At 52.6% G+C, this 25,757-nt stretch overlaps 1 protein-coding gene across 4 annotated transcripts; it reads left to right on the top strand.

The window, feature by feature from the left end:
• Positions 1-870: 870 nt before the first annotated feature.
• LOC101675577 (CMRF35-like molecule 8) lies at positions 871-23,593 on the top strand. Of its 4 annotated transcripts, XM_045085973.1 has the most exons (10): positions 871-995; positions 11,027-11,135; positions 12,253-12,459; positions 14,720-15,055; positions 15,813-15,978; positions 18,210-18,304; positions 21,442-21,479; positions 21,906-22,004; positions 22,790-22,953; positions 23,177-23,319. In XM_045085973.1, exons 3-9 carry the CDS (start codon positions 12,399-12,401, stop codon positions 22,922-22,924), a joined length of 930 nt encoding a protein of 309 aa, XP_044941908.1. In that variant the 5' UTR covers positions 871-995; positions 11,027-11,135; positions 12,253-12,398; the 3' UTR covers positions 22,925-22,953; positions 23,177-23,319. The 4 variants fall into 4 exon arrangements, with proteins under 4 accessions (XP_044941908.1, XP_044941906.1, XP_044941907.1 ...); XM_045085971.1 differs by lacking the exons at positions 871-995; positions 22,790-22,953 and adding an exon at positions 9,645-9,663 and having other exon boundaries at positions 23,177-23,593; XM_045085972.1 differs by lacking the exons at positions 871-995; positions 11,027-11,135; positions 22,790-22,953 and adding an exon at positions 11,149-11,834 and having other exon boundaries at positions 23,177-23,593.
• The last annotated feature ends 2,164 nt before the right edge of the window (positions 23,594-25,757 follow it).

Here is a 25,757-nt window from a genome sequence, read left to right as displayed (position 1 = left end):
AGGGGTCGGCGGGGTCGGCGGGGTCGGCTCTTTCGGGACGGGTCCCTGAGGGGAGGATCCGTCCAGGCCTCGCTCCTGGACTTGCAGACCGCCGTCTCCTCCCTGCCGCTCTTCACGTCTCTCCTCTATGTGTGTCCCCGTGTCCAAATGTCCTCTTTTTGTAAGGACACCAGACGTACTAGATGAACGCACCCCCTAATGACCTCAGGGTAAGTTGATCATTCTGGTAAAGACCCCCAGCTCCAAGTCATGTCCCATTCTGAGATACTAGGACTTCACCATGTGAGTGGGGTGGAGAAGGAATTCAGCGCCTAAGACCTGGGCTGGTCCTGAGCAGGTGGAGGGGAAGTGGGCGGGTCGGGGCAGGCTGTAACAAGGCAGCTTGAGGATGCCCCAGGCCCTAGGGGGAGGCTGCACGCTCCCACCGTGTCCTTCGCAAGTGTGGTCTTAAAAATGTGGCGTCTTGATCCTCTTGGGTGGGCCTTGAGATACTCCCACATGGGGGCTGGATCTCCCCGGCACCAAGCTGAGATTCTTTCTCTCCTCCCGGGAAGCAGATGGCGTTCATAGAAGGAGAGAATTATCTATTGTCCACAGGCCAAGAACACTGAGATCTGTGTACCCCTTCCCAGATACGGGCTACGGATCTGGGTCAAGGGAGGGCTGGTGGCGAGCAAACGTGAGGCGGGAGTCTCTCCGTTGGGAAAGTGTGCCTCCTCATTTCCCGTGTTTCAATAAAAGAACAGAGAAGACACTGCCTCCTCAGCATCCCAGATGAGGCAGGAGACCTGTGATTGGATGTCACGATGGGCCCACAGTCGCCACCCCTCCCCTCAACCAGGACAGCCATAAAAGCAGGGGCCTCTGCCCACCGCGGGTCAGAGAGGCGCCCTGTGTCACCCACCCCCAGGAGTGAGCTGCGCCGACCAATTCTGTGCCCGAGACCACCGGCAGAGGCTGGAGAATCCGGTCTTCCAAGGAGACAGGAGGCTGAGGTAACACCCGGATACAGTGTCGTGTTCCCACCAGAGAGCACAAGGGGAGCGGGTCATCCTGACCGGTTTCTGGCTCCTTGTGATCCTAAAGGAGGTTCAGCCTTGCAGGGCGGGAGGGAGCTCCCCCAGCCTGGCATTCCCAGGGACAAGGCGCTGACAAAATGCCTTTTAAAATGGCCATCCTGGGGCGCCCGGGTGGCTCAGTCGGTTAAGCATCCAACTCTTCTTCTGGCTCAGGTCATGATCGCAGGGTCATGAGATCGAGCCCCGTGTCAGGCTCTGTGCTCAGTGCGGAGTCTGCTTGACGATTCTCTCTCTCCCTCTGCCCTTCCTCCTGCTCGCTCTTACTCTCTCTCTCTCTGAATAAATAATCTTTAAAAAAAAAAAAAAAAAAGGTCATCCTGCCTCAGCTGTCCTGTGACCAGGGAAAGTTTTCTGGCCTCCTTCTGGCCAGCCAGGAGGAGGGACTTGGGGAAGAGGCTGGACTTCTTGGATGAATCTTGACAAGAACTGGGGAGTTCTGGGTTTTATCTTTCTGAGGATTATTAGTTTTTTTTTGGTTGTGTTTTTGTTTTTGTTTTGTTCTGTTTTATTTTGTTTTTTAGGAACTCCCTCCTTGTGCAAATTTCAAATCTTGAAATCCTTAAAGAGGCCATGACATCTTTACCTCCAGCTGCCCTCCTGGGGCTTCCTCCCCCATCACTGGGGTCTCCCAGCTCCTCCTAGCTCCTGGTCCACAGTCTGCCAGGACACAGTTCTCCGAGCATCCCCAGAGCAAGCCACATGCCAGGCTGATTGTCTGTAGACAAGGATGTTGCTGCCATGATCTCACCTGTGACCCAAAGATGGTCTGAGCCATCCTACGCTGTTCCCTACTTTTTAAAAAATATTTGAGAGAGAGAGAGCACAAGCAGGGGGAGGGGCAGAAGGAGAAGGAGAGAGAGAGAGAGAATCTCCAGCAGAATGTGGGGCTCTATTTCATGACCCTGAGATCATGACCTGAGCTGAAATCAAGAGCTGAAGGCTTGACTGACTGAGCCACCTGGGCGCCCCCTGTTCCCATTTGAAAGGATCTGGACTGCCATGACCACACCATTAGCTAGCCCTCCATGCTCGCATGCTTTATCAAATACTTCTGATGCTTGAGGACACCCAGGCACAGTGAGTGCAGCATCAAACTCCTTGCTAGGACTCTAAGACCCTCTTTCTGGATGGGACTCTCACCCTAATGCCCCCGGACTCTGGGAGCCCAAGGGAAATCCAGAGAGACTGTCTGGAGGAAGCTGCAGAGCTGCCTTTCTCCATCCCCCTGACAGGTACCAGAGAGCTCTTCTCACTGGCTCATGTCATTCAATAAATATCTATTGAGTTTACTGTCAAGTGCAAGGCACAGCGCTATCCTGTCCTATCCTATTCTTTTTTTTTTTTAAACAAAAATATTTATTTATTTAGAGAGTGAGGGAGAGAGAAAGAAAGCGGGGTGGGGAGGGAGAGGAGAGAGAGAGAATTTCAAAGAGACTCTCTGCTGAGCACGGAGCCCAACCCCATGACCCTGATCATGACCTGAGCTGAAATCAGGAGTAGAGACCCAAAAGACAGGGCCGCCCAGGCTCCCCTGTCCTAGCCTCTCCTAATCTATCCTAACCAATCTACCACCTCCAAGCACGAGGAGAGTCCCAGGCCTTCCAAATTCTGCAGGGTGGAGTTTCCTAAATGTGATTGTAGGTATCGTCTTAGGGAGCCTGTTGAAAGGACAGATTCCTACTCCCAGCCCTGGAGAGTCCTGATGGGGGAGGTCTGAGGCCCTGGGGCCCTGTGCTGGGGACCCCGATGTCTATGGTCCCCACCCCTGACTTCCCTAACAGTCCTATGTAGGCTGCTTGGGAGCGTTGAAGCAGCTGGGTGACTGGCCCACAGGGACAGTTTCAACCACTTTGTCACACTTTGGGGACTGCTGGGGGTGGGGGTTGCTGGGCGTGTGTGGGAGGAAGGGGAAGAGTGAAATGACTTAAGGCCTGTTGTCCCCTCATACTTCCAAAGAATTGAGCCTCCATTTAGGGTGGGCTGGATATCCTTCTGGAATTTTCAGGGGCTCTGTTCATCCTCCTCCCAGAATTCTGGAGAACAGAAATCAGATGGGACTGACGGGGCAGGGTCACAGGACTGGGATCCCTGACCCTGGGGCCACTTGTCTGCACCATTTCCTGTGTCCCATAAAAGGGAGAAGCCCTTTCCCACCCCGGCCACTGGGATTTTTGCCTTGACCTTTGGACCACTTCTACCTTTTAAGATAACCCTTTGTTTTCCTGTCTGTTTATGTGCTTCCTACTAAACGGTGAACTCCCAGAAAGGAGAATTGTCATAATTTTATCTTCCTGTCCACAGCGCTTGGCATAATGCAGACGGTCATTATTTGTCAAATAAACCAATACACCGTGCCTGGGCATAGAGTGCCCCCTGGTGGCTTCAGAAGTCTGGCAGGTCTCAGGTCTTGGCCAGAGCGGTCAACCTGATCCTCTCTGGTTCTGGGCGGCCCATCCAAGTGTGAGGCCAGGTGGGGCTGGATTCAGCACAGGGTTCCCTGGAAAGGCATGGTTATCCTAGGATAGTGAGGAACAGGGAAAAGGATTGAAAGGAGTCTGTGCTGTCCTGCAGAAAAGCGAGGACGGGGACAGCTGCTCTGTTGGCCTTGGATATTAAGGAAGTGGCACACACTGTGGCCCGTTTCACTTTCCCCTCGGGCACGGGGGTGATGTGGTAAAGCCAGTAGCGGCAGCAACCCCAAACCTTTGTGGGGTGTGGACGCTGGGGAGTGGGGCGATCATTAGCCTCATTCTCCAGGGGGACAAGCTGAGGCTCAGAGACGTTCGTAAGTCAGCCAAGATCACACAGCTTGTCGGGGGCAGGACTGGGATTCAAAGCCAGTCCGTGAGTCCGAGTCTCTGCTCTTAATCATTGTCAGCATGGAAGGCTTGGGGCTGGGACACCAGATCCCACAGCCACGGGCTTTGCTGTTATGTCGAGTTCCCCCGTACAAATGCCCGCCCTCCCTCTCTGGAGAGAGTTTTGGTGATTCAGGGGTAAGAGCAATTCCTTGAGGTCAAGTGTGTGGCTAACTTCTGGGCTTCCTGCACCTGCTCCCGGGCACGTCCAGGGTGGGTCTAAAACCTCTTTTTTCTCCTGCATCCTCTCTTCCCCAGGGCGTGGGCCAGGGGTCCGCCCAGATCAACTGAGTCAGAACCTCAAGCTGCACTTGGGTGGGGGAAGGGGAAGGAGGTTGCAAAGGTGGCTCAGGCACCGGATATTTTTTTTTAAGGAGCTCTCCAAGTGAGTCTAATAAGCATCCATGATTGAGAGCCCTGTAGGCTTCCATGTCAACAAAGTCAGTCAGTGGGGCTGGAAAGCTGGATCAGGATCACTCCCCTTTCTGCCTCATCCGTGGAGACCCCCCAGTGCTACTCTGTCTCTTCTCCATCCCCTCCACCCCCTGCACAGACACACACGTGCACCCCTGAAGCTGTCCGCCACGAAAGCCGCGCCTCCTGTGTTCTAGAGCTGGAAACTCAGGAATATGCAAGCCCTCATCCTTCCCATGTGGCCAAAACACACGTTCAGAAAGGGGGTCCCACTGGTGGGACCTTGGCCCTTGAGCCCAGAGCCTTACAGTAGAGAGTTTAGCTGGGAGAGATGGCAGGGAAGTTGATGCGTTTCCCCGCCTCTGCCTTCTCAATCCCAGAGGTGAGGCTGCTGCTCTGCCACCCCCACCTGCAGCCTCAGCCCCGCCCCTCTTCTAGAACAGTCCAGCAGAAGCAAGAAGTGGAGCAACTGTCCGCTCTATCTAACAGGCAGCTGAGCAGTCCCAGGTGGGCCTCGGAGCTGGCCGTCTGGAGAGGCTTCTGAGCGTCCCCTGGTCTCATTGGCTGGGAACCAGGAGCCCTAGAGACCCCAGAGTCTGAGTTCCAGTGCCCCTCACCACTCCTGGGCAGCCTGGTCGGAGAGATGGGCTCATTCCTGTTCCCTTCTCCATAATTCCCCCCACCCCCTTCCCCAGGTCCTTGTCCACCATAGAGGCCCCCCTGCTTCTCTGAAGCCCCCACATTCTCTCTCCCAGGGGCTGGAGCCTTCCCCTTCTTCCTGGTCTACTGGCTGGAGGATCGGGTAGGATCAATGCCACTCACCTAGATATGTGTGCAGAAACTTCTCTGCTTCCTGGCTTGAGAGATGGAAACCAAGTTACCTGACACAGCCGGCAGTTCTGGAAACTACCGACAGATGGCGCCATGGACCGCCCGTAGCTGCCCCATTCCCGATTTACTTGGGTTCTAGGGAGAGCAGCTTCTCTACTGGCTGCAGATCGCACTGCCCCTTGCCGGCTGGGCCCCGCACCTAATTTGTGTTCCCTAGTTCCGGCCACCTTGGGAATTAGGTCTGGGACTGTTGGACCTCCCTGGCACTGCCCCACAGCCCGCCTACTCCAAGGCTAGGTTAGGCCATTGGGTTCATCTCAGCTCTACTCTGTTTACTCTGTGCTCACTCCCCACCCCACCACCCCATTCCCTGGGGCCCTCATGTGCCCCCTGGGACCAACCAGGTCTGAAAGAGACAGGCAGGAATGGGCTGAGGGGAAACCAAGGCGGAGCAGTCAGGAGTTGAAGCTTGGAAAGTGCTGGAATTCAGGGTGCAGTGGATTTAGATACAAGTGAGCTGGGCATATGAGGGGCCAGGCCAGTGGATCTTGCCTTCAGCGCTACTGACAAGCAGTCCCTGCGCTTCTGCACTCCATGCCTCACCTCCCTGGGAGAGGTAGACATCCATTCCCTCTGTTGGAAGTTTTTAACGATGTTGGTACTTGGTTTGTCAACAGCCTTCCCTGTTCCTCTCACATTGCAGGAAGGAAGGAATCAGCTCTTTGAAATATTAATATCTGGTCAGTGCCAGGAAGGCTCTGAGGGAGACTGGGGCAGAGGAGGGAATCAAGCACAAGGCGAGGGACGTGGGATGCCTGGGTGGCTCAGTCAGTTAAGTATCTTCCTTCAGCTCAGGTCATGATCTCAGGGTCCCGGGATCGACTCCTGCGTCTGGTTCCCTGCTCAGTGGGAAGCTTGTTTCTCCCTCTGCCTGCTGCTCCCCCTGCTTGTGCTCTCTCTCTCTGACAAATAAATGAATAAAATTTTTTAAAAAGATTTTTATTTATTTGACAGAGAGAGATCATAAGCAGGCAGAGAGGCAGGCAGAGAGAGAGAGGGGGAAGCAGGCTCCGCGCTGAGCAGAGAGCCCGATGCGGGGCCCGATCCCAGGACCCCGGGATCATGACCTGAGCCGAACAGGCTCCAACCCACTGACGCCCCTGAATAAAATTTTTTAAAAGGATTTTTTAAAAAGGACATTCAGAAATCAAGATGGATAGATGAGGGGAGGTGATGGAGAGAAGGTTTTGGGCTCACACTCACAACGTCGCTTCTTAAAGATTTATTTACGTATTTGAGAGGAGGGTGGAGTGGAGAACAGGGGGAGAGGGAGAGAGAATCCCCAACAGATTCTGTGCTGAATGCAGAGCCCAATGTAGGGCTTGATCTCACCATTCTGACATCATGACCTGAGCCGAAACCGAGCGTGAGACACTTAACCCACTGTGCCCCAGAGGTGCCCCCCCCATTTTTAAAAATTTAGGTATCATGCCCTAAAATTTACTCATTTTATACATGTGCTTCTCTAATTATAAATAAATTCACAATTGTGCAACCATTACCAGAACCCGATTTTTGAACTTTTCTTCAAACTTAGTATTGACATTATTCCTAAGTGAGTTTGTTCTTAAAGTCCCAGCATTTATAGGACTTCTCCTGCTGGGAAGGAGAGAAGGGGTCCTTCCCATAACTCTGCAGCGGGGTCCCCTTGCCAGCCCACACCATGAGTTAGTACTTTTATAAACCTTGTAATTGTGTGTGTGTGTGTGTGTGTGTGTGTGTGTGTGTGTTTTGCATGTCAAAAGCCTTGACTTGTTAAATGCTCTAATTTTCATTAATCTTCTTTTGGACTCTTCATTTACTACTATATTCAAAGACTCAGGAAATGTAAGTGGATCAGACCTGTCTGCATCTCGGGTAAAGCACAGTAAGTCCAAAAGAAATAGAAAGAACGCACCAGACTTGGGCATGGTGAGGCAACACAATTAGCTTCACCTTTTCTCCCCGGAAGCATGTATACTCCTGACCTGCTGTCTTGGAACAGGGAGGGAGCCATGGACACATCTATAAGCGAACACTCCCCTACCGTAAGGTCCTATGAACTCTTGGCTTGCCCAAGTTCTTGGCTTTGAAACACATGTTCTGGGCAATGCTCTCGGGTCCCCTCCCTCTTCCGGAACTTCCTACTGTCAGTAAACTTGGTTTTGCTGCCTACCAAAAAAAAAAAAAAAAGAAAGAAAGAAAAGAAAAGAAAAGAGAGAAAGAAACAAATGCATTCTGCCAGCTTCTGGAAATGTCTGTGGGAAGACTGCTGCAGGTCGTGGGACAGATAAGCAGTGGGGTGTGTGTGTGTGTGTGTGTGTGTGTGTGTGTGTGTGTGTTTGAGGAAGCTGCTGCCCTTCCTGAGGTGGGGTCATTCCCAGAGTGTCACAAACTCACAAAGTCAAGCTCAAGGCCAACTGTGTTTCCTGAAGCCAATATTAGAAGTGTTTGAACTGACCATTTGCTGGTTCGACCCCACCCCCTGTCAGGACAGGGGCGAAAGCCCACAAGGACTGTGTTCTGTTCGTCTGGTATCATTCTACAGAGAAAGAGGCCCGGGGTGGCCCTTGGGTGAGGGAGGAGAAGGAAGCAGAAGGTGGTGATGGGGAGAATGAAGACTCCCGGGCAAGTCCATCCATTTGTCGGTCGCAGTTGCCCAACATCCTCTTCCCCGTCGCACTTCTGGGACAGCAGTTTGGTGCCCTCCACTGCCTTCTAGAACCCACTCTCTCCCTGCCCTGAGCAGTCACTCACTGGAGAGGCGTGGTAGGGTGGACGAAAGTGGGGTCCTTGCAAGTAAGTCATCTCATCTCTCTGAGTGTGGGGGCAGAGGCGAGCCCAGGTCAGGGCGTGAGTTCAATAAACAGCAGCCCAGGTGCTGGGCAGGTGCATTCGCGTCTCTGTGGTCCTGGGGAGCCTCCCTCGGGGGGAGGGGCAGGCTCCCATTTCACAGAAGGAAGCACTGATGACTCATTGGGGCTGCACCTGCTGCTGGAAGGCCGCTCAGGGCCAGGCCACAAAGGCCGGACCTCCCTGCTGTGCTGAACCCCACGTCCCAGTCACGGGGCCTCCAGGGCTGGCTCGCCTCACCCACCTCCCAGGTTATTAGCTGTGATTCAGGAGACTCGGGAGGTCAGCACTGGCCGGAAGCTGCCCCTGCGCGTCTGGCCGCTTGGTGTGTCCCTGGGACGTTGGGAAAGGACAGCCCATGGGTGCTGGGTGCTGCCCCTGCCCCCCGCTGGGTGCGGGCTGCGGGCCTCTGCTCCGACCTCGGCTCTGCTGAGCGGTAGCTTAGGGTAAGAGCGCAGATCCTAAGGGCTCTGCTGGACGGATCTTACCATGCTTGCACAGTTTTAAGTTCTATTGCCTTTCTTCCTCCTGAGGATGCAGTTTGGCAAGAGGACGAGAGAGGCGTTGACAGCCTGGCTTCTCTGTCTCTATCCCCGCTTCTGGTTGCCCTTCCCTGGGCCATGTGGTGTGGTGGGCATGGGAGCCTGGGGCGGCGGGGGCCTGTGTGGTCCCTGCTTTCGTGGAGTCTTACTGTGAAAAGGAGGGCACTCAGCAACCCCCCGGTGTGGGTGAGCAAAACACAGAAACCCATTTCAGGGGACAGGGACACGGGAGGGGGCTCAGAGGGGCCTGGGGGAGGCAGGCATGTCTTCTGAGGGGATGGCTGGAGTGCAGCCCTGAGTGAGTGAGGAGGGGGTCGTGGAGGAGGCTGAAAGGGAAGGAATGACCTTGAAGAGTCACGGATGCCCTTCTTGCTACTGTGACTGGGACTCGGAGGAGCCTCCCAGGGCTGCCCCTCAGGGCTACCCCTCCACGTAGACCCTGGAGCAGACCCCCGGTGGAGGCCCCTGCTGAGCTCCACAGGCCCCCATGAGATCAGGTCTCTGTCCCGGTCCTCTCTCTGGGGTGCGGACGCCTGTGAGGGGGGCAGGGCCTGCATGGAGCTGCGGCTGTGTGCACAGGAAGCCTCGGGAGCCCTCTGGAGGACAGAGAGTGCTCCCAGGCCTCTGGCCGGTCCTGCCCCATCTGCTCACCCACAGTGTCATCTCAGTCTAGAACACAGCATGCCCGGGGCCAAGCTGGAGAGTGTGTTATAGACCATGACCCCGCTGGTTGTAGACTGTGTCCCTGGGACTATGCAATGCACTGGAATGTGGGTTGGTCATGCTTGCCTGGGCCCCTAGAAGGTCTGGTTCCTTGACATGGGCAGGTGGGTGGCATGCGGGCAGTCCCGGGGAGTCCAGCGGAGAGGCAGGCTGGGCCAGACGGGGAAACCAGACACTTCCGGGGCTCTGTCCTCCTTCCCAGCTTCTCATTCCCGGTTATCCTTTTTACCTCCAGAGATCCCGAAGGTATCAGCCCCCTGGAAACAAAGCATCTGGCGCAGGTGCTGGTTCCCCCCTCCTGCTTCATTACGGACTCGCCCAACGGTCAGCAACCCTCCCCGGCCAGCCGGTCATGCGGCCACTTCCTGCCGGTCAGCCCTCAGTGCCCGGCCTCTTGGCTTTTGGCCACACCTGAGGGACCCCCACAGTGGCGGAGGGGCCTAGATCTCTAGAAAGGAAAAGGCAGAGTGATGGGGAGCCATCGACTGCCCAGGAGAGAGGGCAGCTGAGATTGTGCCACCTTGGAAAGGGAAGTTCTGCTGAATGGCCCCACAGCTACCCCCCGCCCCGATCTTTTCTGAGGCGCCTACCGTTCTCAGGACTCCAGGCAGCGCCTGCTGCTATGACTGGGTCTACCCAGGGAGCCCCCATGCAGCACTGTCCACCCCTGTCCCAGCTGGCCTCCGAGCACGTGTGTCCACCCTGGGAAGGAGCTCCGAACCCGATGATCCCTAGGCCTATGGTTCTCAGGCTTCGTCTTCCCCTAAATCATGCCCACTAGTAGTTGTTACGGAATAGGGAGAAAGTGTCACTTCCCTAACCTTCTGACAGCATGGGGCAACTAAAAAAAAAATTTACTTGTTTATTTTAGAGAGAGAGAGAGAGAGAGCAGGTGGTAGGGCAGAGGGACAGGGAGAGAGAGTCTCAAGATGACTCCATGCAGAGCACGGAACCCGGCGCAGGGCTCGATCTCGAGATCCTGAGGTCATGACCTGAGGTCGGATGCTTAACCGACTGTGCCACTCAGATGTCCCATCACAGGAAAATTTGTCTCATTTCGTTTCTTCCTCGGTGTTTGTGGACAGGATGGGGCCACCAGGATCAAGTCCCCTGCCCTTCCCCCTCCAGGAGTCCAGGTGTTTCCTTGGGTTCCTAAGAGAAACCTCCCCCAACAGGTTACTTGTGAAGCCCACACTCCCTATCGAATCTTATTTTCCTATTGTTTTGCTTTCTTTTTTTTTAATTTTAAAAAATTTGGGGGGCACCTGGGTGGCTCAGTGGGTTAAAGCCTCTGCCTTCGGCTCAGGTCATGATCCCAGGGTCCTGGGATCCAGTCCCACGTCGGGCTCTCTGCTTGGCCAGGAGCCTGCTTCCCTTCCTCTCTTTCTGCCTGCTTCTCTGCCTACTTGTGATCTCTGTCTGTCAAATAAATAAATAAAATCTTTAAAAAAATTTATTTTGTTTGTTACTTATTTTTTATATTTATTAATTAGGCTTCACACCCAGCATGGAGCCCAGTGTGGGGCTTAAACTCACAACCCTGAGATCTGAGCCCAGATCAAGAGTCAGACTCTTCACTCACTGAGCCAACCAGGTGCCTTTCTTTAGAGTAAAGATGTATTTCCAGGTGACATTGTTACCTCACCTTTGAGTATTTTTATGATTATTATACTGTTTATTTCCCCAGATTGGCTGTGATTGTTGACACCTTGAAGGAGCCACAGAATTTACCCACGGTTGTGCCAGTGCCAAGTGGACAAGCCACAGGAGATCCTAGCCTCCTGCTTCTCAGTCTGGTGCGTCCCCCTTTAAACCTTGACATTCAAGACCACAGCAGTGCCTTTGGGTGGTTGAACTGGAAAATATGCACTTCTGGGGAAACTTTATAATTACTAGACCAAGCAAACCACCAAGTATGACCCCTCTCCCACAGTCTCCTGTTCCACTCAAGATCTTGATCTTGGATCTCTGTGAGCTTTGATTAAACGATGACTGTACTGTCTTAGAAATTCTTCCAATGCCTACCTAACTCTGTGCTTGGAATCTTCCAGAGGAGAATGGGCAAGTCTTCTGGGTTCCCTTGCGCCTTCCCAGGGAAGGTGCTTCTGTGGCCAGAATGGAGGAGGAAAGTGAAAATCCTTTAAGAAGCGGGGAAAGGACATTCTTGGGACTTCAGAGCTAGTGCAGGGCTCCCTCCAGGCAACACTTGGGGTAACCACAAGCACCCAGATGACATGTCACACGTTAGGGTTGGTTTCCTCTGCTCATGTGGCTGTTCTGTGCAAGCTGAGCACTTGTCACGGGAGATGTGCATGCGTGTGTGTGTGTGTGTGTGTGTGTGTGTGTGTGCATATTTAGAATCTGAACTCTCGGTGGATCAGGGCACGGGGGTCCTTGTAAGCTTGCTAAGTCCCCACTCTGTGCCCAACCCTGAGCTGGGACCACTAGGGGCTGCAGAGGAAGGAAGGTCACAGCCTGAGGACACGTTTCCAAGAGTAAGAAACATTCAGGGACTCTGAAGTCACCATGCCAGCTTAGGAGGTCTGGTTCTTGAGCTGGGAGCTACTAGAAGGGGAGCTCCCTGGGGTGGCCTCACTGTGGGTGCCCCCAGGGCTGGAGAAGGACGCTGGCTCTGGCTCCGCCCCACTGGGTGCTCACCCTGACCACAAGGAAACCAGAGGAATTACTGGGCCCAGAGGAAGGAAACCAGGCCTTGTGGTCTTGGGGTGTGATGGAGGGGGGCAGGGCACAGGCCTGCGGCCCTGTAGGGGAGCGGGGGTCCTGGCACTGGAAGTGCGTGTGGCATCTGGGACACAGGTGGGATGGGTAGGAGGGTGCGTGGGTCCTGGGGGGTCTCAGCTTACCATCGTCCATGGAGGCTTCGTTCCCGCGGTGTCCTTCATTTTCTGACAGCTCTAGGAGCAGAGCCTAAAGGTACTAAACCAGGAAGCTGCAGGGACAAGGAAAAGCAGAAGTGGGAGGCTTGAAGACTAGACCCTCCTCCTCCAAGGGGCCTGAAGACGCCTGGCAGTGCTGCAGGTGACTTCTGTGCCAGAGAGATGAGCCGGCGGGGCCGGGTCCCGTGGCTGTCCTGGGCTCTGCTGCTTCTCTGGGTCCCAGGTAAGGGGCTGCCCAGACTGAGCCTGCCCCGGGGAGGGGGGCTTGGGGAGCAGGGCTGCTGGGGAGGCAGCGGCAGGTCCGACCTCGGAGCAGGGTGCAGTCTGTCCAGCACGGACCTGGACAGATGGAAGGACTGCACCCTGGAGGGGCCAGACGCGGCTCTGGCCATCCGCCTCACCTTCCCTGAGCCACCGCGGGGTGCCCAGAGGGGCTTTGTGGGCAGTTTTGGGTGAATTATTACAGGAGAAGGAGGCGAGAGCAGGTGACAGCAGCGTGGGTGGGAGAGTGGCCGCTGAGCCCGCCATGGGGAGGGGGTGTGTCTGGTGCAGGGGGTGGGAGGGCTGGGGACTGGCAGGGGCAGCCCACGGTGTCAGGGACACGGAGGCGTGTAGCCAGGGTAGCTCGAGGGATCTGGCTTTCCCATGGCAGGGAGATGGGGACAGAGCAGAGGGGAAGGCGGTGGGGACGAAGGGGAGGGCAGAGAAGCTGTGGGGAGGGGACGGAGGGGAGCTTCTCCAGGGAGCAGAGGGCTCCCTGCTTCTGGGGATCTGACATCTGTGTCCCTCAGGAGCTCGCCGCTCACAGGCGGGCACAACCTCGTCAGGTCAATCCCCGGGATACTCAAATCATTTTGGTTGTTTCGATGATAAATGGTATGTTTTCTCTAACTCTATCTGCTAACTCGTTGTCCATGGGAACGCTCTTCCTTTTGTATAGTAATTTGGAAGCGGTCACCCCAGCACGGCTAGTCTGTCCCTTACCCTCTGGGGTGTCCTTGTGTTTCATGGGATCTGTCTGCAGTGGGCGTTTGTGGTTCCTTCTGGATATCCATTTGTCTTGTTTGTTTCTCTCATCGGCCACAGGCTCGTGCGGCCGAATGATACCCAGGACGGAGGTGGCAGGAACCATCTCTGCCTTGTCCCTGCGGAGGGCAGCTGCCCAGTGGTTCCCATGAAGCCTGAAGAAGGCGTCCACTTGTGTCTCTTAACAAACGGTAGCAATGGGTGTAGGAAGCTTTTTCATGATCTGTGAAGATGATTATTTTTTCTTCTTTGGACTATTAAGACAGTGAATTATATTAAGAAATTTGAGCCAGATTTTTTCTCAGTGTATCATGCTACCTTCATGAAAGGAATTAGGGAGGTTTTCCCGCTTCTGCATTCTCTACAAATGTGTAAGTGCAATTGGAACTGTTTGTTCCTTGAAGGTTTGAGAGAACTAATTTACAAAACTGTCTGGGTTTTCCTTTTTTTTTTGGTTTGGGGGAAGACAAAGAACTTTTTTTTTTTTCCATTTTCTCCAAGCTTTATTGAGTTTTAAGTACCAAATATAAATTCTGCATATTTATCATGTACAATGTGATTTTTTTTTGTTTTTTTTTTAAAGATTTTATTTATTTTTTGACAAAGAGAGAGAGAGCTCACAAGTAGGCAGAGAGGCAGGCAGAGAGAGACGGAGAAGCAGGCTCCCCGCTGAGCAGAGAGCCCGATGTGGGCCTCGATCCCAGGACCCTGAGATCATGACCTGATCCAAAGGCAGAGGCTTTAACCCACTGAGCCACGCAGGTGCCCCAGTGTGATAGTTTGATATACATGGCACCTTACAGACTTATCGCCAGGAAAAGTCTCCTTGCTAACACCCATCTTCACAGGTCTGCATTAAAAAGATAAATATTCTGGGCCAATATCAGTAATGTATATTTTTCTAAATATAGAAAATTATCAGTTTCATATAGGTTTACAGACTTAGTGGTAGAGGCTTACAAATAACCCTGGCTATTTTTCTTATGAGTTGTGTGTGTGTCTCTCCTGTGTTTTCTTGATTTGGCTACTCTCAGCATGTTTGTCTCTCCCATATGAAACATCAGTTTTCCAATGTATACGTTCATTCTACTGTTCTTCTGTTTCTTAATTCACTAATTTCTACACTGACCTTACTCTTTCTTTCCTCCTGGGTAGGGAGTATATGTGTGTGTTCCTCTCCTGACTTCCTGATTTGGAGGATTCACTTGTTCAGCTGGGGTTTGCTGGGATAAGATTTCATGACCCTGAGCAGCCAGAGAGGAGGCTGGAGTGTGGAGGAAGGGGCTGCTGTGATACACACACACACACACACACACACACACACACAGACTTTGAGCATGACAGAAAAGAAGAAGAGGGGTGACCAATGTGAGATGGGGCAACTTTGGGGGGTGACTCCAGGGGTGCCCTAACCCAGGCCTCTCTGGTGAAGGGTCACCCTCGGCTGTGTTTTCCAGGTTGTTGGTCTCTGCGTGGCCCCACCTCCGTGATGAGCACCGTGGGGGGATCCGTGAGCGTGCAGTGTCAGTACAAGGAGGAATTCAGAGAGAATGACAAGTACTGGTGCAAGAGCCCATGTGTGTGGAGTTCGGTAAAAACCAAAGGGGCAGACAGAGAAGTGAGGAAGGGCCGTGTGTCCATCAGGGACCATCCTGCAAACCTCACCTTCACAGTGACCTTGGAGAACCTCACAGAGGATGATGCTGGGACATACAAGTGTGGGATTGATACATCAGTTCTCCAAGGGTATTTTCGTGACCGCACCTTCCCAGTTTTGGTGTCTGTGGACCCAGGTGAGCTGTGCGCACCCCTCCCCCAGCGCCAGCACCAGCACCAGGGCTGCCTGAAGGGTCTCAGGTTGGAATGGCTGAGGCAGGAATCAGGTCAGAGCCTTGGAGCAAACTATGAGCATGTGTGTGTGTGTGTGTGTGTGTGTGCGCGTGTGTGTGTGTGTGTACACGCACACACACATGCACACGTGTGTGTAGGACAGGTAGTAATAGAGAGAAAGAGAGTCAGGGAGGCTTCCTGGAGGAGTCGGCTCCTCTGCTCAGTCTCTAGAAGGCAAGGTGTACAAAGGAGAGAGGGGGAGCGCTGGTGCCAGCCCTGCTGACCCAGAGAGCCGCGCTGTGGGAAGGTGGGAGCCGAGCGGAGAGGCAGGTGCCCGCCCAGCGGAGAAGGTGCTGGAAGCAGCAGGAGCTCCAGTCGGGTCAGATTTGCAGGTTACACAGAGGTCTCAGGCAGACGGCCCGTGGCTATGACAGGACGGGGACAAGGCTCGAGTGCAGGGATGACCTGGGGCTCTCCCGAAGTCATGACCCTCCTTCTCAGGATGGAATCAGGACTACTGGGAGCGAGCAGGGCCCGTGTCCCGTTTGGAAATGCTCACTTGGCTCAGGAGAGCCCTGGGGAGACTTTGGCTCCTGGGGTCGTCCGTCCTGCTTCCAGCCCGAGTGAGCATTTTGTGTGAAATCAAACCAAAAAGGCCTTGGCAAGCAGAGGGAGAGTCCGAGAGAGCTATCCTGGGTCTGATTTGTGTTTCCACACCAGCAACAATGCCTGCCCCACGTGTCAGCATCATTGTAACCCAAGTGTCAACAACCACAGCTAAAATTACGACCACGCCGTCCCCGCCCTCCTCCGGGGCCCGGACCACCGTGGGAGCCACCTGCAGTGCAAGCAGCCAGGAGGAGTTCCTGCCGAGCCAAGGCCCGGGGTAAGGTGCCCGGACCCCTGTCCCCTGTCCCGGAGGTGGGCTCTCCCCTCAGGGATTGCTCCAGGCCAGGGAGAGGCCACGGCGGGGCTGGAAAGAGGAAATCCAGCGAGGGCTGACGATCCTACCAGGCACCTGCTACTTGCCTGTGTGTCGGTTCTCATCCCACTAGAGCCCTGTGTCAGCACAGCTCCGTGGTCCCGAGGAGCAGACAGTGTGTGTGTGGGGGGGTGGGTGGCGGTGCTTAGAGAGGTTAAGCGATTCGCAGGGTCACATAGCTATGAGAGGCAGGCTGGGCTTCAGCCCAGGTGACCCAGAATCTTGAATTTTTTCTTCCAAACTTGCGATTCTTGACCTTTTGGGGTCATGAGAATCCCACATTTATAGACTCTCTCCAGGAAAACACACGCAGATGTAAACCATTTCTGAGGTTTTCGGACTCCTTATACCCCCACCACGTAGTTTCCTGGGATTCAGCTCTGGCACTGACCCCTGGAGTTTGCACAGACCCAGCAGCCGGGGGGGGGGGTGGCTCAGCCCCATGAGACTGCCTGACTTTGGAGGCCAGAGCACTTTGGGGATCCCCAGGCCATCAGGTTTCTGGTTAACTGGTTATAAATTTGGGGGTTCCCATGACCCCCTTTGGTTTGATGATTAGCTAGATAGCTTAGAGAATCCAAGAAAGTGCTATACTTACAAATATGGTTTTATCATAAAAAATAAAGGCCGGGACCTGCCAAAGAAGAGGCACACAGGGCGAGGTCGGTCCTGAGCCCAGAGCTTCCCTGATGACTCCCAGGGGAACTGGGGCACGTCGCCCTCCTGGGACATCGATTTGCTCACCAACCAGGCAGCTCCTCCAAGCTTTGCTGCCCACAACTCTTCAAGGGGTTCCTTTACATAGGCGTGATTGGTTGAGTCATTGGCCACGTGATTGATCTCAATTCCAGCCCCGCTCTGCTCGCTGAATTTCAGGCTGACTCAGAGCCCCAAGTCTGTATAATCATGGGGTTAGGCCTTCTGATGACCAGCCCCAACCCTGACTTCATCTCTTAGCATGAACTCAAGTCTGATCCAAGGGACCCAATAGCAAAGGCACGCACACTCTTAGGGAAATCCCAAGGATTTAGAGCCTTCCTTCCAGGATCCAGGGGCAAAGTCCATCCAGATTTTTTTCTTTTTTAAAAATCATTTCTACACCAACGTGGGGGCTCAAACACATGACCCTGCTGTCAAGAATCTCGTGCTCTACCGACAGCCCCCCAGGCACCCTCATTCAGATTCCTTATTATATGACCCCCTGAATCCCTCCCACGGGCCTCCTGTCAACCCGAGGGACAGTCTTGACATCAGGCAAGGTGAAATGCAAGCCCTGAACACATCACTTCCAGAACTGACTGCAGATACACACACAGGGCCGAGCTAGGCTTTGTGCAGCTTGGATCCTGTGCAATCTGGAGTGTGGGGGCCGAGGTGCATCTTTGAGGGAAAGACTAGAACATCGTGAATGCAAACTAGACATAAAAGAGGGGTCTGGTAACGTGAGGGACCCAACGTCAGCTTCCCATCTGCTGCGGCTTGTTCACGGCATCTGCCATAGAAAGGGCAGAGCTACCGGGCGCCTGGGTTGCTCAGTCGGAGAAGCATCCGACTCTTGATTCAGGTTCAGGTCGTGATCTCGGAGTTGTGGGATTGAGCTCTGTGTCCAGCCCCACGCTCAGCAAAGTCTGCCTGAGAGTCTCTTGCTCTCTCTAAATAAATAAATAAATCCTGAAAAAAGAAAAAGAAAGAAAGAAATGGCAGAAGTACAAGATGGATTTTTGGAATCATGTTTGCAGTTGCAGGAGACTGGGAGAAATGCCAAGTAAGAGGGAAGAATTAAATAAATGATGGTCTGGAGTAGTATACACGCCATGGAATAGTATGCAGCTGTGAAAAAGAGTGGGGGTCGTCTTTATGCACGGATATATGGAGAGATGTCCCCCATGTACTGCCAAGTACAAATACAGTGCTGGCTTATGCCTCCTTTGTGTGAATGAAGAAGGAAAATAATGTACATTTCTATTTTCTTATATCTGGGAAAGAGCCTCTGGAAGGTTCTTAAGTATACTGCATGTGTGTAGAAAGGAGACTATACACTCTCTTTTTTTGAAATGTGATCTTATCATCTATTGCAAATGAGGGGGGCACGGCAAGCTCCCACCTGCTCAACACTGCCCTGTGTCCCCCTCTAGGCTCCAAGTTCTCCTCTCCTTGTTGGCACTTCTGCTGCTTCTGCTGGGGGGCAGCTCGCTGCTGGCCTGGAGGATGGTTCGCAGACGGCTCAAATGTGAGTCAGTCCCCAGCCAACTGGGGAGTGGGCCGGCACACCCTCTCGTTTTCGAGGCTCTATGTCCTAGTTCCCCAGAATGGGCATCACACACGTACCCTCAATCCACACATCCTGGCTGGCCCTCAAGGCCAGACCCCAGAGGGGGCATCTCCGCTATGTGGGAGGGGGGGTCCCTAGAAGGGAGTCTGTAAAACCATCACCTTCTTCTGTTTAACACCCTTCCATGGGGGCGCCTTGGTGGCTCAGTGGGCTAAGCCTCTGCCTTTGGCTTGGGTCGTGGTCTCAGGGTCCTGGGATCGAGCCCACATCAGGTTCTCTGCTCAGCAGGGAACCTGCTTCCCCCTCTCTCTCTGTCTGCCTCTCTGCCTACCTGTGATCTCTCTCTCTCTGTCAAATAAAATAAAATCTTTAAAAAAGCAAAAATAAAGCCCTTTCATGACCTCCCACACCCTCAAAAGTTCAGGTCTCTCCACTGACAGTCCCACCCACCCCCGCCCATTGTCATACTCAGGACAGCTGCTGCTCCCAACCTCCTAGGACCTAGGGGAGCTATACCTTCAGTCTTCCCTTCTGCGTTTGCTCTGGGCCCCTGGGGTGCCTGCTCTGCCTTCTCTCACTGGCTCTTTCCTGGTGGGCTTCAGGGCCCTTGGACTTCTTTCCCTCTGGCTCTTTCTCCTGCCCCTCACAAAGCAACTGGGGGGCCCTTCCTGGCTGCACCCCTCTGCACACACCATTGGGCCCGTTTCCCTGCTGATTGTCCCCACCTGCTTCCTTGCCTGTCTCCCTGCCAGCGTGGGCTACTCTTCAAGACCAGGGAGGAACCCGAGAAGGCACACGGTCATATTTGTTAAATTAACGTATTGTTAAATATCTCCCACCACAAGGGCACCCCAGATGCTGTGGACATCCTGGGGTCTACTTGCTCTCCTCTGGGCTCAAATAAAAAGAGAGAACAGAGGGGCGTCTGGGTGGCTCAGTTGTTAACCATCTGCCTTCGGCTCAGGTCATGATCCTGAGGTCTTGGGATCGAGCCCCACATCGGGCTCCCTGCTCGGCGGGGAGCCTGCTTCTCCCTCTGCCTGCCGTTCCCCCTGCCTGTGCTCTCTCTCTCTCGCTGTGTATCTCTGTCAAATAAATAAATAAAATAGATGGGACCTTCTTGTTGCTGGCTGGAGATCCAGCTGTCACCCAAAGGAGCTCAGATTTCTGCCTGCATTGGAATGTGGAACCTTACATTTCCTTCTTGTTCTAGAACTTTCTGACTCTAGCAGCCGGTTCTCAGGGGGATCTATGTCCAGCCTTAGGGGAGGAGGCAGTGTTCTGGAAGCTGGTGCACGGCCACCCTGAGCTCTTACCTCCTGGACTCCCACTACCCCTCCCCACGGTGGGGGTCAGGCCTTCAGAAGAGAAGTCAGCCCAGCATGTGTGTGCCTGACATAGGGAAGGAAAACCACTTCCTCTTCCCCATCTGCTTCTCTCATATCACTTTTGAGGGCCCTTCCCTTCATTGGGCCCATGTGATGTGGGCCTCCCCAGGGTGCGGGGGATTTTCCCAGCCCCAATTGCTACAGACCTCTCTGCCCTTTCACCTAGAGAGCCTCCCTTCTAAAAAAAAAGGGGGGGGGGATACGAGATGGTTCTAGAACATTCAAAAGATAAGTAAAAGCACAAAGAAGGAAATAAATTCCCCATAATAAATAAGAAAGAAAACTCCCAACACTCAGAGAGAGAGCTAACCACAGACATTTGAGGTGTGTCCTTCTAGCTGCTTTTCTCTCTTTTTAAAAGTAAATTGAATTAATTAACTTGAGAGCGAGAGAGAGCATGTGCTCAGGCATGTGTCGGGGGAGGGGCAGAGGGAGAGGGAGAGAGTCCTCAAGTGACTCCCTGTTGAGCCCTTGGTGGGGCTCGACCCCACAACCCTGAGACCAGGACCTGAGCCAAAATCTAGGGTCAGACACGCAAGCGACTGAGCCACCCAGGCCCCCCTCAACTCCCAGCTGCTGTTTTCAGTGCTTATTTATGTAGATATGATTTCTCACTTACGGTTTGCTTCATACCATAATCCCTCTTTTAAACCTTTTTTTTTTTTTTTGCACTTAACCTATTGTATCATTTTCCCTGCCCTAGAATGTTCTAGAAGTCTCTTACTGCAGAGTTGGACAGTGTGTTTGTGGGTGGGGGGGATTACACCTTGCTTCACTGATCCTCTGTAACAGGAGAAAAGCCTTCTGTTCAAATATCCTGACTCTCCCATCCCATCCCTGCCAGTCTCAGCTCCTGTCCCCTCCCCGCCCCCTCCCCTGTCCCAGAGCCTGATGCCTGCTCCGTCACACCTGCTGACGGTTCTCCCCTCAGCCTGCTTGCCGCGCTCTCGCTCATGCCCTCCTTCCCTCCCTCACACACCCAGCACCACTGTCCCGAGCACCCGCTGTGACACCAGGCCCTGTGCCGGGCTCTGGGTGACACCGCTGCGACCGGGTTAGACAGAACTCCACCTTCGGTGTTCCAGCGGGCTCCCGGTCACATTCCTTCCCCGACGATGTCCCTGCAGCTACACCAAAGGCATTCCCGGCCACGTGTGCATCCCCTGGGAGGACCCAACCTGCTCCTTGGGGCTCCAGGGGGCAAGGCCAGGGGCGCACAGAGCCTGACTCCCAGGCAGGATTCCTGCAGAGCAACGTTGTGGGCCCCAGGAGCCCGAGGTCGTGTGCCCCGAGCCACCTTCATGCTCAAGTTCCCAGTTCGGGGATGTTAAGTATATTCACGTTTTGGTGAAAGAGATCTCCAGGGCCATTTCATCCTGACAACGGGTCCTCCTGAAGGGGTGTCCCTTTTCCTGTCTTCTTCTGCGGTGGAACCATCTTTGAGTGGCTGTTTCGAGAACTAGCTTTGGTTTGGCCACTCTTCCCAAGCCAGAGCGCCTTCCTGCTGGCTCCATTCTTCACGCCTTCCATTCTCCTTTTTCTTCTTCACAAATTCACCCTCTCGGCAAAGCCTTGAACTCCTACCCTGTGGCAGATCGGAAGCAGCAAGTCCCTAGGGCCAGATTTTCTAGGGAACGGGATTTTAGGGAGCCCCATTCCTGCTTCGTTCTGGGATTCAAACTTCTAACGCTTCTCCTGTCTCTTTAGCTGGCGAGAATCCAAAGCAACTGCGGTCCCCCAGTCAGGTAAGACAGGCTGGGGGTGTACAGGAGTGGCTGGCGGGGAGAACAGAGGAGGTTGGGGGCGTGAGCAATCCCACTGGCCCCTGGAGGTCTGAATGCATCATCAGGGGATGGAGTGGGGTGCTCGCCCAGAGCAGGGAGAGTGATCCCTGGGAGATCTGGTCACTGGGTCTTGTCTTGAACCCTGGCCAATCTGTCCCCACTCCCAGCCCCCATACAAAGTGGAATGGGGGAGGGTCCTTTGATGCTGACCTGGGGGGCATTCCAATACTGCCGGAGATGACCGGAGTAGGGGCTGGGGTAGGAAGGCTGGGGCATCCAGGGCATCGAGGGAAGGGGGAGATATCTGCACACAGGCAGGAACAGAGACCCCTCTGGGCTGGACCATGGAGGGGCTCCGTGGAAACCCACAAAACCCCCCCATTTCAGCAAGGGGAACCCCACTATGCGAATCTGGAGCTGCAGACGTGGCCCCTTCGGGAAGAGCCCATGCACCCGAGGCAGCCAGAGGTGGAATACAGCACAGTGGTGAGTGTCAGGGCCTGGTTCCCACACGGGGTTCCTGGACTCCGCTAGGGGTACCATTCTGGGGGGTGGCAGCAGGCGGAGAGGGGAATGAGAGGGGCTGGCTTGGTGATCTCTCCAGCACAGGGCCACACACAATGCAGGGCAAGTGTCGATTCAGCCAGAGCTTGGTGTCATTGTAGCTGGGAGAGGAAGGGGCTTTCGGGGAGGTCAGTGATAGTCAATAGTCAGTAAAGCATAGCATTTATTAAGCACCTACTGTGTACCACACACCGATATGCAAGCCTGAGATTTCCTGCTGTTTGGGGTACCATCATCTCTTTGGTATCAACTCTGCTTTTCAGGTTTTGAATCAATGACCCCCCCCCGCCCCGACCGTCAGTCAACCCTTAGGCACATAGACTGTAAAATGAAACATGGAAGAGATCCCCCCACCCCGCAACCCCAGGGTCAAGACCCACCTGCTAGTGAAAGAGTTCGGGGAAAACAAGAGTTCCTTGTTTTTCTAACTTGGGGATTAATGATCTCAAAGTAGATCCCAGGCAGCCCTCCACCCCCGCCCCGCCAAGCCCCATGTCCACATCTGGGTCTGATGCCTGGGACTTTGTGCTGTGTTTTCACAGATGGGGTGAAGCAGGGGTGTGGACAGGACAGTGAAGAAGTCCGGACCCCCCTCCCCAATGAAGGCCCCCTGCCATAAGTCCCCTCCCCCTTGGGTATCCCCTGTCTCCATCCTGAGCTGGGGGCCCATGCTTCTCTCTCTGAGCTACCCGTCTCTCTCTCTGCAGAAGGCTCCCAGGGAAGAACCTTACTACTCGACTGTGATATTTGACTTCCAGAGTGGGGGTTCTGAGGCCAACAGCATTCGCTCCCAGAGGACCCGGGATGAGGAGACACAGTACAGTGTGATTAAGAAGACATAATCCTGTGTCACCAGCCCCATCATGTGGAGGTCTCTGTGGGCCACAGAATACCAGGGCCCGGGCCCTCAGCCCTCACTGATGTCTGCCTCAGGCTGCTCCCCTCAACGGTCACCAATAAGGCAGCTGGGTGCCATCAGCTTGGTTGGCTTTGTTTAGGATGAGTGGGAGTGGGATTCCAGTGGGGACCTGTAGGGAACCCTCCATCCCACAGGCTCTTGTCACACCCTTCCTCTCTTCCCTGCTTCCTTCCAGCAGTGTGTGGAGGGCAGAAGCTCAGTCCCATGTGGCTCCAGGAAAAGACTTGACCCTCATAGGAGGGTACCTACAAAGTTTATAAATTACAGCTCCATGGACATGTCTGGAATCACTGCGGCATGGGGAGAACTGGAGGAGGGATCAGAATACAAAGACCCTGAAGATGGAGTCTCCCTTGTGTCATGGACAAGGACCCTGTGGCCCAGAGAGCAGAGACTTGCCCATGGTTCCAGAACCAGTGGCACGTTGCTCTGGACTCTTAGATAAACTTTATTTTTAATATTAAGAGATATCAAAAAAAAGAGAGATATCAATACAGTTTAAAATAACCTTCAGAGAGAAGAAAAAAATTATTTAAGCCATGCCTGCTACGTGCCTACGATCCTATATTAAAGAACACTCTTCCCTTTTGAAGTCTGAATAGTATTCCATTTCGAGGATCTATCTCACTATGCGCATGCTTTCATCCACCGATGAACACTATTTGGTTTTTGTGTTTTAGCTACTGTGAATATGTTGCCATGAACATGGTGTGTAAATGTCTCTTTGAAAGCCTGATTTTAATTCTTCTAGATATATACCCAGAAGTGGAGTTGCTGAATCATTAGCTACATCTATTTTTAAGCTTTTGAGGAATTACCATCCTGTTTTCAACAATAGCTGTACCATTTCACATTCCCACCAGCAGGGCACAAGGCTTCCAATCTCCCCATGTGCTCCCCAACACTTGTTTTATGTTTTTTGTTTGCTTGTTTTGACAGTAGCCCTCCTAACAGATGTGGTATATCATTGTAATTTTGATTGGCATGACCAATGGCAAGCATCTTTTCACGTGTTTGGTGTCCAGCTGTGTGTCTTCTTTAAAAACATGTCTGTTCAAGTCCTCTGTCCAGTTTTGAACTGAGTTTTGTTGTTGTTGTTGTTGTTGTTGTTGAATTTTAGTTGTCTATATAATATGGATATTAATCCCTTGTCAGATATATAATTTGAAAATATTTTATCTCATTCTGTAGGCAACCTTCTAACTCTGTTGATAGCATCTTTGATGCATAAAACTTAATTTTTTTAAAAAAAAGATTTCATTTATTTATCTGAGAGAGAGAGGGAGAGGGAGAGCAAGAGAGGGAGTGAGCACCAGAGTGGGGAGTAGCAGGGGGAGAGGGAGAATTAGGCTCCTCACTGATCAGGGAGCCCAACACGGGACTGGATCCCAGGACACTGGGATCATGACCTGAGCTGAAGACAGACACTCAACAGACTGAGCCACCCAGTCACCCTTGATGCACAAAACTTTAATTTTCTTAATGTCCCATCTATTTTTTCTTTTGTTGCTTGTTCCTTTTGGGTCAGATCCAAAAAATCATTGCTGAATACAATGTTGTGAAGCTTTTGCCCTGTTTCCTTCTACGAGTTTTATAGGTTCACATCCTATATTTAGGTCTTTGATCTATTTTGAGTTTGTTTTTGTATATGCTGTTAGGTAAGGGACCAGCTTAATTCTTTCGCATGTGGACATCCTGTTTTTCCAGCATCGTTTATTGAAAAGACTATCCTTTCCCCATTGAATGGCCTTGACCCCTTTGTTGACAATCATTTGGCCACACATATGAGGGTTTATTTCCAGACTCTATTTTACTCCATTCATTTCTATGCCTGACTTCATGTCGGCATCACTGTGTTTTTTTTTTAAAGATTTATTTGTTTATTTTAGAAAGAGAGAGAGAGAGAGAGAGAGAGAGTGCAGAGGGTAGGGACAGAGGGAAGGAGAGAGAGAGAGAAAATCTCAAGTAGACGCCTTGCTGAGTATGGAGTCCAACACAGGGCTCAATCCTAGGACTCTGAGATCATGACCTGAGTGGAAACCAAAGGTCTGATGCTTAAATGACTGAGCCACCCAGTTGCCCCAGCATCACTGTCTTTTAATTACTGTGGCTTTGTAGGAAGTTTTGGAACCAGAAATGTGGGTCCTCCAGTTCTTCTTTTTCAATATTGTTTTTACTATTCCCATGAGATCCCACAAGATTCTGTATAAATTTTAGGATGGGTTTTTCTATTTCTGCAAAAAAATATCTCTGGGATTTTGATAGGCATTGTATTGAATCAGTAGATCACTTTGAGTAGGATTGACATCTTAACAATATTAAGCCTTCCAGTCCATGTACATGGGCTGTCCTTTCATTTATTTGTGTCTCATTTCTCTCGGCAATGTTTTGTACTTTTCATGACACAAATCTTATATCTCCTTGATTAAATTAATTCCTAAGTATTTTATCTTATTTAAAAAATTGTATTGTCAATGGAATTGTTTTCATAAATTCCTTTCCAGATTGTTCATTGTTAATGTATGGAAATGCAACTGATTTTTGTGTGTTGGCTTTGTATCTTGCTACTTTGCTGAATTCATTTATTGGTTCTAGCTTTTTTTTTGGTGGAATATTTAGGTTTTTCTACATGTAAGACCATATCATTTTCAAACAGAGATAATTTTACTTCTTCCTTTACAATCTGGATGACTTTTATTTATTTTTCTTGCCTAATTACTCTGTCAGAACTTCCAAAGCTATGTTCAATAGAAAAA

Source organism: Mustela putorius, unplaced genomic scaffold (genome assembly GCF_011764305.1).
Source record: "Mustela putorius furo isolate JIRA1106 unplaced genomic scaffold, ASM1176430v1.1 tig00000873_pilon_pilon_pilon, whole genome shotgun sequence".
In the NCBI taxonomy this organism is placed as follows: domain Eukaryota; kingdom Metazoa; phylum Chordata; class Mammalia; order Carnivora; family Mustelidae; genus Mustela; species Mustela putorius.
Note: the sequence above shows the minus strand (reverse complement) of the source record. Positions and strands in the feature narration are given on the sequence as shown.